Source organism: Trachurus japonicus, chromosome 21, assembly GCF_045865225.1.
Source record: "Trachurus japonicus isolate A0001 chromosome 21, Traja_1.0".
Classification (NCBI taxonomy): domain Eukaryota; kingdom Metazoa; phylum Chordata; class Actinopteri; order Carangiformes; family Carangidae; genus Trachurus; species Trachurus japonicus.
In genome coordinates, this window is record NC_140927.1 from 17,657,829 (window position 1) to 17,672,818 (window position 14,990).

The following is a 14,990-nucleotide window of genomic DNA, read 5'->3' on the forward strand; positions in this document are numbered from 1 at the left end:
TTTGATTTCTCAGAGTAAGGTTTAATAAATTAAAGTGATCATGCACAAGTTGTGTACAAAAACATTACGGTAAAAAATTAAATTCACAAATAATGCTGCTGTTTTATAACACAATAAAAATGTTACGGTCAGGCAAATGCACCAGTGTGTACACTTTAACAGGAGAGGCTCATTCAACTAAGAACTGCAGGTTACATAAAAACTGTTGAGAAGATAAAAAAATACAGCATCATAAAAATTACCCCCGAAAAATCAGTAGCTTATTATTATTTTTTTTACATCCAGCTATACAATGTTTCACGGTAATAACTGCGCAGCAGGCAGCTGGGAATGTGGACTATAACTTCTAAAGAACAGACCAAAGCAAAATCACAGCGTTACACAATGTTTAACACATGCTGGGTTACGACTACAAAGCAACAAAGACCTCGCACCATGCATGCTGGCCTGTCAGTTTCCGAAAATCCCCCGACAAAAATGGGGAGACATAGAGTACGCACAAGTGTCAGGTTCATCATCCACACCCACTACAGGGGAGGACAGATGTTAGGTCAGCACTAGTCCATACACAGGGCATTTAAAAAAATGTATCAATAAAGGTAATACAAACAGTCAATCGAGTCTTTACACAAAAGAATGACTAGAGAACTGTAGAGAAGTCCTGATCTGTGTTCAGAAGAGCACATCTTCCTTTTTAATGAGCACCTCCACCACTTGTCTCTGGTAGCGGATGTCATTGAGCGCTGTTATGGCGTCCAGGTTTGGTGCACGCATGAGGGTGGGTCCAAAAACAATGGCGAGGTTCTCTGCGTTCATGAGGTTGAATTTTTCATTCTGTGTTACCCTGCAAATAGGTGTTAGAGTTAGATTAGAGGTAGGCTACACTCTGAAAATGAAAGTGTTTTAGAGACTGCAGGGAAAGTTATTGTTGAGAAGTCCTGTTTTATTTGCTCAAAGAGAAACATTGTAACATAGTCACTCATACCTCACTCCTGATCATATCTCAAAGTCAACACTATAGTTATAATTTGAACCACCAAATTGCACAGCAGTTCACTCATTGGTAAGATAAATAATTGATGGGCCCTGTTTCCTGCATATTCAATACTTTGAGTACCACTAAGGTCTTCTGTGCTAGCAGAAAACACACGAACAACCACTTCTTCTGAAATCCCTCCTTGTAATAACTTTCACACAGTCCCTTTGTTCTTAAAGCGTCTGACCAGACTGCTTACCTTTTCAAGTGTGCCATGAGGTACTTGAGAGTTTCGCAGTGCGATGGCGGCAGCAGAGCCAGGGCCTCGCGGAAAGCTTCCAGTTTCTTTTCTGGGTCTGTTAGCTCTGGGAAACAGAGAGGATTGTGCTGTTAGAGTGGCCAGAAAACTGTCTGACCTCAGTAGGACACAAACAGGAATCAATGTACTTATTTCCTGTGGGGTAATAAAAGCCATTAGTCTCTGAGAGGAAGTCTGAGGAGGGCATGCAGTTTGATATAGTTTATGCAAATTAACCCTGTGCTGTTTAATGTACAGTTTTCTCTTTTGTCTTTTTCTTTTATCCAAGTTTGGGACACAAATTAGTTGCACAATGAGAGTTGAACACTTTACTGAGTTTAGAAATTCATTGACTGTGTTTTGTAAATAATGCTTTGTCTCTTTTCACTCAATATACCATAAAACGGTAGCTCTTAATTATTGAGGTTGTGGTGGATAGCTCCAGGAGGAAAAACACAATCACAACAACCAGCCACGTACAGTGATCCAGTATGACTATAAAGTTTGACATAAAGTTTAATGGTGACTGAGGTTTGTTGTGAACTAATCTGTGTAGTTGTGACGTACTTGCAGCCTCGATGAACCTGGGGTAAGCGTCATACGAGATGATGGGAACGGGCAAATCCCTGAGGTACAGTTTCAGCGCACCCGTGATGATATTGATGTCTTCATAGGCGTTCACTGAGATGTCTGCCTTCTCGCCATCTGTGAGGACGCGTGATGGAATAAAAGAGACAAGAAGAAGAAAAATAGCCATACTGTAAAAAAAAAAAAAATGTCTCACATCAGCACTTTCACATCACAGTGTGAATTGAAGAATAAAGAGATTGTGTTACAGTGAGTGGGGAAAAAAACTACTCTCGCTCTATTTTTTTGCAAAGTAGCTGCTATCATCCGCCTGGCCTGTTTTATTCTGACTTTCCCTCGGTTATGCATGCGTTCCAGAGCGGGCCATGGCCTACTTGTGCTGGCAGACTGAACATCACAGTGCTGTGAGCTGGAATGACACTCTGTCATGGATGATCCCCCACATGCGGATCTGGCTAAGAGTTCAGCTGACTGCTGCAGGGTTTTTCTTACAGTTAAAATTCACACTGCGCTGGACCAAGACAGGCTCATTCTCACTAAGTCTATACTACTGAATCCCAACACAGCAGAAGAGTTTTTTTTACAGCTTTGTTTAAAGCAGAGAGAGTACAATCCATGGTTAGTATCCCCTCAGGTCCCCCCGTCTCTGCCCACACTGTGAAGCCCTGCGTGAGAGGGACATGTCAGCATAGGATCTGCTCTCCCAGATGGACACTAATCCTTCACTAATGTGTCACTTTCTCATTAATCTGAAATGTTCTGTGCGTCTTATGCAAACATATGTAAGCACGCAACGTCAATTGTCATGTTGTACGTTGACAGAAATCCATAAAACAAGGAAGGAGTACCTTTGTCAAATGTCGTCTTGACTTCTTCCACTGAATCACTGAATCCCGACACTCTGTAGAGGCCTTCAGACTTCAGCCCTTCAGGAACAAACATAAACAACCTTTCAGACGTTGTCACGGCTGTCACAAGTAATGTGGAAAAATTCACCTGCACATGTCGCCGTGGGTAATTTAGGAAACACCATTAAACACTCTTAAATATGCATAAGAAATTAATGTCCACAGTGTCACACAATGGAACGACATGGGCAGATGCAAACAGTTTTCTGCATCACTGGGTAAAATAATAAAGACATAAATCAAACTTAGCTACAGATGTACGTTAGAGGGGAGACAATAAGGGAGCAATGAGTTTCCTACATAGTTGAATGATTTAACCGAAACACAATCAACAAAGGCAGCAGGAAACGGAGTAATGTATTCCTCATTACAGGTTTACAATTACCACCACACTCATCAGTCCTCCCAGTCAACAGTACACCCCCCACCACCCCAAGAAAAAAATAATACATTAGTTAGTTAGTAATGCAGTCTGACTTTTAACACCTCAATCTCAACGTCTGTAGTTTCTAATGTAGATCACTGACTGTAAAATCAAAGGAAAGATGTTTTACAACAAGGGTCATCAGCTATAACCAAGAGCCATTAACTTGCATTTTAAAGGCATCGTATGAAAGGCTTTCTTTCTCCAGCTAAAAATGTTGATAATGAATGGTTTTCAAGGAGTCATAATAAAACTGAGTATGTAATGTAATTATGGAAGCAAAGGCAGTAATGTTTTGGTTTAAATTGGTTTAAATTACATGTAATCAATAATTGGTATTTAAATTCTACTTTATTAATAGTTTAAAATGCTTTCCTTTCACAATTTTCGGATTTTATGACGTTTAAATGACCTTCTGCAAAATTTCTAGAAACTTTAAAATTGTGAAAGTCAAAGAAAAAACGTTATTTAGCATTATTTTGTAGATTTTATCAAATTAGTATTCAATCAATATTCAGTTGTTTAATTGGTCATTTTCAGATTTCAAATTTATGTAATGTAAAATAAGTGCCAAAATTGGATTGGGTTAAGTCCAACACCATTTTAAACTTCAGAATTATAGATAATCAATCCATCTTGAGCAAATTGATCAGACCTTTATCAGGTCATTAGGTTGCATTTTGTCAGTTAAATGAAAAGGAATTATAAAAGAGAGAGTTACAGTAGTAACACCCAAATGTTCAAAATAAATTTGAAGTTGAAATTGAAGCTATAGAGCAAAATGTCGAGAATTTCGAGACTTGATGAGCAACCAGAGACAGAAAGAAGTGACATTTGAATTTCAGTGTTCAGGTATTTGGTTGCTTAAAGTATTATGGCCTTTCTTCACTTCCATAATCCTCCCTCCCCACTTTGCAGCATTTCATTCCTCAGTGGAAATTCTCCACTCAGCCAATTACTGTCTAACTTTAAAGTTGTTGGAGCTTAAAATTGATTCAGCTGGTATTTAAACTTCATTTATCACATGTTCATCTTGGGGATTATTTTTCTCACTAGGTGTTTGACACAAACATACACACAAACACACACACACACACACACATGTCCTGAACTAACCTCTGGACTCGATCTCTCGTATGCACATGTCCACCACCATGGGTCGCGCTGTGTTATAAGCCTGCACCAGGGTCGTGAGGTCACAGCTGTAGACTTTTCGGATGTGTCTCAGGTCTGGTTTGCAGTCGTTGGGTACCAGTGATGAGCATTGTTTGTGGACGTTCAGACCGCAGTCTACAAAAGAGAGAAGCAGCAGGTGTAGCTCATGAATTTTTGCAGGATAAAAAAAAAAACAGTAGTCATAATGGAGAGGCGGAGTTCATATTTACGCTATAAAATTTGTCAACCAGCAAACAAAGTCAACTGAATGATTTCGTACGGTTCAGTCGTTTTATCTCTCAACTGACGGCTATTATGGAAATTCACATTCGGCACCAGGTTAATTTCAGTTTGGTTGGATGGTTTCTGTGTGTGTTTTGGCTTGCACTGCAGTGTTAATTCCCTTGATCAATATTTGCTGCCTATAATGTCATGAGACCACTGGAGAGCTCCTTTCTCTCTACCACACATGGCATTGGAGTCACCTTGAGCCCCAGAGTCACCTCCAGAGAGCCATTTATTTATCACTAATATCAGATATATTATAAATAAAACAACAATGAACCAGAACCAGAAGGCAGGATGTTAATCTTGTTGTTTCTTATTTAAATAACAGGCTAAAATTATTTGATAATTTTGCGGTAACCATGTGAGGAAATCCCAATTTGACCGTTTTTTCTTTATTTTCAGACATTAAATTAGTCTCTTTAGGTGTTTAAATAGCACATTAGTCATGATGTCAGTGGAAGTATCCCCACATTGTGTGTTGTCTTCAGACACAGTGGCCGGGGCCTGAGGCACAGCTGTTTCAGGGCAGGATTCACCTTGTCGGGAACAGAGGAGCCCGTGGAGAGCAGAGCACACACAGAGAGAGGGAGAGAGAATCTGCAGCTCTGATGTAAGGGAGATGCATGGAGGGAATTAGAGGAACAGTGAAAACACTGTGGCCTGGAGGAGGGACAATCAGCGCCGCTGCTGCTGCTGCACTCTATTCTTTTCCATATCCAAGCTCACACACAATGGATGTGGAAGCAGCAATTGAGGCGCTGCGGGCTACACTAGACCTAGTTTCCCAGACTAAAATGGGGCAGCTCTTCAAGCTCTTAGATCTTTTGAGCTGCTTCCAAGTTCTGAAAGGGTTTTTTTTTTTTCTGATAAACGCCATGTGCTTTTTTGATTTCTAAAACATAAAAAGTAACGTTTTTGTTTCCTCAGAAGATTAACTACTTTTTAATCTGAAAAAATCTCTCATTGAAAGCCAAGAATCTAAGCCTTAGCGGGACCTCAGACAATATTTAGATTAATATGGGTCCCTTGAGAAATTCATGCAGTCTGCATTTATATGCATTGATGCAGAAATGTAATTACCTTAAGAGATGATTCTCTTAAGGATATGAGACAGGCAGTATAATAGAGGCGGTCCTGTCATCAGACACAGGTCTGCTGAGCTCCTGGTGTCCATGGGAGCACACTGATGGCCCGGGGTCCCAGGTGGGGTGGGTGAGGGTGAGGCATATAGGCCCAAGGGACACCGGGAGACAGGGGATGCTGCTTTACTGCACCGTCAGCTCTGTCTGTGTTGCTATGGCGAGGAGGCTGCAGATCAGTTTTGGCCAAAGGGCTTTGGGAAGTGGTTTAATGGTGGCTGGCTGCTAATTTCTAATCAGCACATTATCACCGTGTCTAACCAAGTCGAGTTACCAGTTGAAACCGGTCTCTCTCTCCGACTGGTTCGAAAAACAAAAACCACCGCTCTTATGTGTTAGATGTTTTGGGTTTTTCTACCAAGTGTTTAAGTTAAATAGGGGTTGAGCTGCGTGACCTAGCTCTTTAGTTGAAGCCGCTGAATTTTAATGTGTGTGGAAACAGAGCTCCTTCCCCACGCTCCGAGCCCCTGCTCCTCATTAAAGAGACATGCCAGCTTTGTTTTCCTTCATGGGCATGATGGGATGAGGCTGGGGGGGGGGCGTACTCTGATGAGGAAATGTGGTACAACAAGCACAAGCAGAGGCTGGATTTCTGGCACTCGGCCAAAAACAGTTCACACATACAAAAAGGAAAAAGGGGGTGGAAGAACATTTTTTTGGTATGCAAATTTGAGCATCATGTGAGACTTCGCTGCCCTAGATTCTGGTAGCTGTGTCTGAATGTGAAGGAATGAGGATGTATATGAGTGGATGAAGACCCGCTCCGATCATATGTGCCTTTATTTCAATCTCTGTAAGCTTTCAAAATCAAAAACATAAATAATTGATATCGAAGCTCCCACAGATTTCTATGACACACTTTGTTTCATCAATAAAACATTGAAGACACACTTCAGAGTGTATTATCGCACTATTCTGGGATGGGAGAGGAAATCCAGAAACAGCTACAGTGGAGCAGAAATCTCATCACAGTATCTGACAAGCAAATGGGTAAATATAGCTGAACCATTTCCCTAACAGTGACAGGACTGAGTGCCTGTATGTTAAATCTATCACACAAAGTAAATACATATCTAGACAGAGTGGCTGTGAATATTTCTTTTTTTCAAATGTGTAGCTCATATTGACATAATGCATTCATCAAAGTGCCGAGAAGTACAACACAGATTTTCATATGCATGAGAATATAGTTACCGTTTTGTTGCTTTTGTGTTTTTTCCGTTTATAGTAGGCTACCTCGTGTTTTACCCATCAAAATCGTGGAAGTACACTGTCAGCCTATGTTAATGTAATAATGACATGATGATGCCAGGCAGTGTATGACCATTAGCTGAGAAGAACTTGTCAGCATTTGTAAATCGAATAATAAAAAGGAAAGAATAAACATTTGAACTGAGTTGGTTGAAAAGATCTGTCAGCACATCCACAACCCCAGTGAAGACAAAAGTAGGTCAAAACTAAGACCCCCAGCATCGAGAAACATACGTACCTGTTACATCATGGCTATAGACCCATAATGTCACTCTGTTATACAACTCATAATCCACAAACTACTGTTGGGATTTTAGATTAAAATTGAATAATCCAGCTCCAGATGCACTAAAAACCAAGTAACCCATATAGAGTAATGCCCACTTTGCGCGCCATGAATGTAACAAGATGCTGTGATGTGATCGGGACAGTTTATATAACACTGTGTAAATTAGAACAAGATGTACCTGCACATTTGACTCCCTGTGCCATCAGTCCCCACATGAAGTTGGCACAGTGTTCACACCAGTGAGGCCCTCGAAACGTATGGACCTACAACAGAAAGAGAGACAGACAGATATTAGTGATGAAGAGCGATGACCCAACGCAGGGAGAGCAGCGGGTGGCAGCGCCCATTCCCGCCATAAACAACCCATCCTCTCCCACAGCAGGCCCATGGGTGCTGCTGCTACCCTAGAGGAGGCAGAGGAGGAGGATTATGGGTTGTTGTTCAAACAGGCCCTCAAACTGACAATACTGAGGTGGGCGCAGCAGCGACTGCAACCAGGGGAGGGTTTGCCATCATAGCACAGCAGGATTTGACACTTCACCTGAGTGAAGGTGCAGGTTGTCAGGGAACCCCCCAACTTTTAACCAGCTAACAATAGCACAGCCAATCAGGGAGGCCTCTGGGAACAAGCTCTCCACACCTCTTCCAGTTCCTGCTCTCATCACCTGCAGTGTTGTTGTCATGTGCCATTTCTTTTAATGTGTACAGCATGGAGAGATTATAATGTAGCACATACAGTATCTCTTCAGTCTGTGCTACCTGCACTGACTAAAAGAAATTAATTTGGGTAATTCAAAAGGGTTTTGATATGAAGATATCAAACTGATAATTGTACTGGTGTACAACAGCAGCAGCCCCCATCATATAAAATAATTCACACAAAAAAGACAAAACCATTTAGCCCAAACATATTGTTACAGAGAAGAACATAAATGTTAAGATAAAACCATCCAAGCGCTTGATTTGTAAAGTTTTAAATTTAAAAGATATGTTTTCGCACAAAGATATTACTGTTTGGTACATTTATACATCAAAATATTTCATTATTCTACACTCCTGCTTGATCGTGAAGGCTCTTATAATGTTGAAATGCAACATTCAGCAATACAAGGGAACAAAGCAACAGAAATAGACCAGTGAGCATCAGCAGTTTGAAAGCCTCGAAGGCAATATTTCACCCCCTGCTCTCCATCCCATTAACCAGCCAAACTAGGAGAGAGAGCCTGAGCCAAACAGGGATACACTCCTCCACTGTTTCCCCTCTCCACTGGCCTAATCTGTCCATCTGGTGCTCAAACTAACAGCAGTGGTCCACAGACCACCCGACAGATTTTCTTTTGATAGAAGCTCACTGGACAGACCAAAACAGTTCTGTTTTTCATCCCCTCTCTCCCACTCAGTTACACACACCCCACCCCACCCCTTCTTCCATCTCCCACAAGGGAAGCACTGGAAGCAGCCCTCTGGCCACACATCATGATGAAATTAAAAGAAACAATTTGGAGTTGCAACAGCTGACAAGACTTCCTGGAGTTGACTCTGTCTCACCTTGAAGTTGTGGACTTTCTCAGATTTTGGTGTGCGGTCGCTCTCCTTCAGCGTGGCTCTGCGTACCAGTGAGGTGAGCTGTGAATAGGCGAATAGTTTAAGTGGCTGCCAGAAAGTGGCTGGAGGTTTCTGTGGCCCCATCCTCATCCCCAGAGCGGCCGCCAGAATATCCTCCTGATTGGCCTCTCTCTTGGCCTTTTGCACCAGGGACTTCTCTTCCTTGTGAACCTCGTAGGACTCTCTAGATGGCATGCTGGTGCTGCTGTTTCCCAAAACAAGATGAAGGAACAAACCCAGAAGAAAAGTACAAAAGAAATAAACAAGGGTAAAAAAAAGTCCTTGATGCTCAGAGCAAGTCTCTATCAAATGATATTAATTGCATCGTCCCAGTTGAACAGAGACATCACAGACAACAAAAATCATAGAAGTCATCTAAAAGAGTCCAAAAGAAGAAAAAAAATAGTGGTCCTGATTAAATCCTCTCACAGCAGTGACAGTAGATCAAGTGGAGCCTCTGTGATAGGAGTGCCAGGTTTTATACAAAAGAGGTGCAGCCCTGGGTGCTCATGTGGTTCTCTGGGAACGTGTATGCAGATGAGCTGAGTGGCTGCGCTAATCCTCTCCTCCCTGTGTGGAGCTGATATTCTCCCTGGAACAGAGACAGCAAGCACAGTGTTGTGTACGGATGCTGTCAGGGCGGTCAGAGCGAGGGGGAGGAGGAACAGGGGGCGGATCCTGGAGCAGCCACAGCAGATTAAATGGACCCCACCAGCCAATCGCAGCATGGATACACCAGCTTTGTAGTATAGCCACCTCCCCCGCCCCCCACACAACACAACCATCTCCATGAGATACCCAGGCAAGGGAGGGGAGGGAGTCTGGATAGTATGCAATGAGAGTGGGATGATAATGAGCAATGAATGAGTCATGCATCAAGAGTAGGCTGCACAACTTGCGACAGCAGTGGGCCGTTGGAGAGAGGAGCTATTTTCAAAATCGTGTTGCCACAGAAACTGGTCATGACTGGGACCACAAAGAGCAAGAGCACAAAAGCATGAAGGCAATATATGACATCACCGATTACACATAGTGATACTCTGGCTGTCATAAAGATCAAATACATTTCATATTCAGCAGCATTTGGATAAAAAAAAGTAAGAAAAACAAAACATAAAACGAAGAAAGAAATAGAAACATGAAGAGCTCTGTTAATTAAAGAGGGCAGATTGTGTTTCATCAAACCATTGATGAAGAAACAGCTTTGAAATTTCTAATGTGACACTCAGATTAAAATCCCAATGCTCTGTTTGAGAGGAGGACGTTTGTGTATTTGTGCCCTTGTTTTTTTTTTTCTGGGTTAAATGAAACGCTCTGAATTGCCTTTGTTTATGAGACAGACTCTACATCTTATCAGTAAATAATGTAAACACCCCAAGTGAATCAATTTTCAAATCATTTTAAATGTCACGCAATAACAAAGTAGTTTAATAATTTGTGCTATAAATCAATATTCACCATCCTCTGCAATTTATTCCATCCTTTATGGTAAAATATGCAATAAAGAATTAAACGACTTGTGTCTGTGGCTGGCGTGTGATTGGGAGGCTGGGATGTTGTCGTTGTCTTTACAGTCTTTGTCTGAATGTTCATTTTCCTTGAGGTTCAGACTGATGCAAGCACAGTGTTGTGTGTATGCAAATGAAGTATCAAATATAGCATCGCAACAGTGATGTGGGAGAAAGGATCCGCAACCTGCTCCTGCAATTCACACTGCACGTCAAATGTGATTACGCTCCCACGTCTCAGAGCCTATAATTCAGACTCAGCTGCTAAAGTGCGACGTTCTCACCTCTGTGGGAGACAGCTGGGAGAGAGGAAGTGACTGCACGCACTCTCCTTCGGAAATCAATGAGTGACTGTTGTAGCTCTTGCTCGCTCCATCCTCAGCAGAGGGGTAGATGGAAAATGAGAGCAGGAGCGGTGGCGGGGAGCGGGAGAAGGGCTTTGAAGATCAGTGTACTTATGTAGAATGGCATCCCAAACTGTGGTGTCTGACAGAAACATGAAAGACATGAAGGTTTCCAGTGAAGCTCTCCTCTCCCGTGCTCAGTGAAAGTCTCTACTCAGGAGGGTACCTGAGAGTGGTAGAGATAAAAGTCTGTAAGAGCCTTTTATATGCACCGGTTCATCCTCTCAGACCCCTGAGCACTTTAGAGGGTTTTTTTGCAGCGTAACTGAGTTTCCCGCTGTTAAGTGCAGAATGAGCGTCTGACTCCCAGGATGTGGTTTACTTTGAACGCAGCTCTAATTGACACTGATTGATTTGCTTGTTTCCCCCAAACATGTCCAGAGACGGGACTCTTGAGGATGGATGTATACAATGCTGTATCTTCTCCATCTCTGTAATGTCCTTCTGTGTCCAGCCTGGAAATCTGAGCTTATCTGAGTGTCTGGATCCTGCCACATTGTAAGATTTATGCAGTCATTTGCTTCTGCTATAAAACAATTTGATTCTGCTTTGACCCAGAAACCAGTACAATCACAAACTTTCACATTCGTTGGTTAAACTTTATGTCCTCTCTCCCACCCACCTCCTTTTAAGCCATTAAGCCGCTGAAGACTCTGGCGACTATTTCTGAGGGGTGGTTGTTACGTTATGAAATGTTCTTCTAATGCACAGCTGACCCAGCACAGACATAAGAGCCATTAAGAGAACATCCTGTGATCTGATCGCAAACTCTCAGGGCTATGATTTCTATCTTCCATCCCAGCCTCTCACATAACACACTTCACTTGAGCTAAATAAATAACCTCATAATCCAATTCACGATTCACAGCGAAAGCAACGACCTGCAGTTGAAGTGCTATGCGCAACAACTAAAGGGCTTCGAATTAATGCCAAGCGCTCCTCATGAACCAAACTCATCCTTTAGCAAAGCTGCAAAACATGTCGTTACATAATGTTACGTAAGCGGAAACTACAGCATGATGACGAGAGCGAGAGTGAGTAATTCATGATAAACACCAAGAGTATAGAGTAGTGATGTCAGTCAGTGGGATGTCTGCTCACTGGTCACTTTCAGGAGAGCTACGTGCCGTCAAGTGTGTGAAATGACCACAACAAATCTGAATCCTGCCCTGCATGTTGGTACTGTGATAGCACTTAAAGTGTTTCATTTACATTTTGTAGCTATTTGAAATGCAGCATATTGTAATAAAATACTTTTTCATTACATAATCATTCATTAAGGACCTGGCAGCCAAAAGCCCAGTCCAAAGTGAATCAGAGATAGACAAAGGCTCCATATGGTTGAGCCGCCACTGCCAGGAAATACCACATATGCAGAGGATGCGGCGCAAATTGTTGCTGTTTTGCTTGGCTTGCAGGAAACACAGAGCAAATTGCACCACAGTCACTGGAACGGATAGATTACCTGGATGTGGCCAGAACAGCCTGTGCTTTGACAGTGATGTATGGTTGGTTGCTATCACTGTTTGCTATTCAGGCAGCAAGGTCAGAGCATGCGTGGGACACAATGCACAGTGTGAAGGTATAGTCACAGCAGCATTTTAAGCGTGGATTTATCCCAGCTTGTCCTTTTTTTTTCCTCCAGAGGGATAAAAACCCGCATGAACATGGTTAAATCAGTGCCACCTGTCTGCTCTTTGAAATCCTTTTAAAAGAGGAATATTTCATCACTGAACCTGAATCCCAATGGATGCATGGGATGACTTAACCAGTGCAGTCTGAACATGCCAGATACACAGTGCCCAATGTAGCAGTGACTCAGTGCTTCAATGACATGGAAGCAAATCAGTGATCACATTACTGCTGTCAGACTCTGCGTTCACAGTAAACAACATGACTTTGATAGAAAGCCTTTACACTTTTATCAAATTCTGGTGTTGTAGATAAAACAGTGTTGCACAAAATCTAACCTAACTTTTAAATATAAGAATCCATATGCATACTTTTAATCACGAAATAGTGGTGGAATGACGATCCAAGCCAATAAGGCTACAGTCAGTCGATTGTAAACACCGCCATTAATCCAATCTTGAGAAACAATTTGGTCTTCACGCAGCCATCTACTTGGGAATCACCTGCTTTTATGAAGAACGACTGGGTCTTACATGGAATGACAAATGGTTGTGAGGAATAATTAAAAAGCTTGAGTGGTTCTTTATCTCTGTGTGGAGCACTCACCCCCTCAACAACAGTGTGAATGCCAGTGTTTGGAGCTTGATGAATGCCTCATTGTGCATCAGCTATTTTGGCAACAGGGTGATGATAACAGGATAGAATGATTTAGTTAATGCCTGAAATGCTTTACCTATATTCTTAAAGGATTAGTCCAACAGTTTGAGTAACTAGTTCCTTTCTTTCGAAGACTAAAATGAGTAAATCTACATCAACCCAATATTTGTGCATCATGCTGCACTTGCATGTCGTAGCATGGATAGTCATGGGAAACATCTCTGTGTTTACACTACAGCATACTTTCAGACTCAAGATGTCTCTGTAATTAAAGAGTTTTACAGCGTTGTTGCTAAAAAAAAAAAAGTTACACACTGACAATACAATATTTTTGTCTTACCGTGAATAGCAGAACTTGGTTGACATTAAGCAACAATGTTTGGTGGTTTCAGGCTGAATGTACGTCTAAACTTTCAGAGGTTTACAGTCGTATTTAGGATTTTGATGTTGGAGTCACAACCTGTAATCATCATAACTCCCATAAAACATAAACACAGTCAATAATATGTTGGTGGTGTTTTTGTGTTTATGCACTATTCAGAGAAAGTGAGGAAGAGTGATGACATTTTGAAAACTGTATTTCACATTTTTAAAATCCAGATTTATATCAATGATGATATTAAATTTTGATGTTAAACAGATTCAACATGTTAATTAGAAGAGGAGCCAGGCTAGCAGTGTTAACCTAAGCTATGTAAACCACATGCTGGCTTCGGCTCTGTGCAAACATTACATTTAATTTATATCAAAGAAAGAGAAGCATATTTCTCTCGAGTGTTGAACTTGTCCTTTTAAGTCTCCCCCCACTCACCTGACACTTCACTAGGTTCAGATAGAAGCTTGTTAAATGTTTCCACACTTTCAGATTTCAGATTTTCTTTTTGTATTTATTGCAAGTAAAGAGAGATATCAAATTAAGGAGAAAAGGAAAAAGTTAAATTCTAATGCTTCACATATTCATGAAAAACTCCCTGTGAGCATCCACAGTGGGAATAATCTGGTGCAGAACATCACACGCTGCTCTCATAATCACTGATGGCTAGAGAAGCTCCAGTACATATATTTTTTTTCACACTTATGTAACTGTACCTTCCTCCTCCGCATCCCCGGAGAGACAAAGGCCAGTCCCTGCAGCTTCCTGGAGGACAGAGAGGTTTCATGCAGCTCTTACACAACCAGCTTTGGTCTTATCAATAAGAGACACCAGGTCAAAGGTCGTCTCTGTTCTCATCACACAGAAATCATAAGACTCAAGTGATGAGAAAGTGATGTACAAAGGAACATTTACACTTCCTGAAAATATCTAGATTAAGCAGCTGGGTGCACAGCTGGAGCTGGACCCAAAGGACCCACAAATGACAGAAATCCTCAAAGCAAGCTGAACCATACCAATTACATTATGTGTTTTAGTCATGTCAAGCGTCATGTTGGTTATAATAAAAGCATTATGGTCCTCTTTCAAAAATACTGACAGCAGATTAAAAGATTTCAACGTATATAGATCAAATATATGTCAAAACACGTCCTTCGATATATATATATATATATATATATATATATATATATATATATATATATATATATATATATATATATATATATACAGTATATTTATATAGAGTTTTGTCCAAAAAGAAATAATTGCCCATTAATTTCCTAAAAAAAAGAATTATGATTATTAGAGGCATAATAGAACTGTTGTTCAACACGTCCAATAAATAAATTAAATTAATTAATAACTAATCTTGTAAATCAAACTTTTAAGATTTAATTTCAAGGAAATTCTTCTGGAAATTACAAGCAGAACTAAATTACACCAATTCCTGCAACCAGTGTCACACAAGAGTAGAGGCTGTTGTAGCAACATA

The 14,990-nt window shown here is 41.2% G+C and overlaps 1 protein-coding gene across 1 annotated transcript; it reads right to left on the reverse strand.

The window, feature by feature from the left end:
* Positions 1-13,061, reverse strand: chn1 (chimerin 1). The gene is made up of 7 exons (XM_085764384.1): positions 8,865-13,061; positions 7,495-7,579; positions 4,311-4,484; positions 2,711-2,788; positions 1,842-1,979; positions 1,236-1,341; positions 1-844 (listed from the first exon to the last, which is right to left on the reverse strand). Exons 1-7 carry the CDS (start codon positions 9,114-9,116, stop codon positions 673-675), a joined length of 1,005 nt encoding a protein of 334 aa, XP_085620510.1. The 5' UTR covers positions 9,117-13,061; the 3' UTR covers positions 1-672.
* Between the last annotated feature and the right edge of the window lie 1,929 nt (positions 13,062-14,990).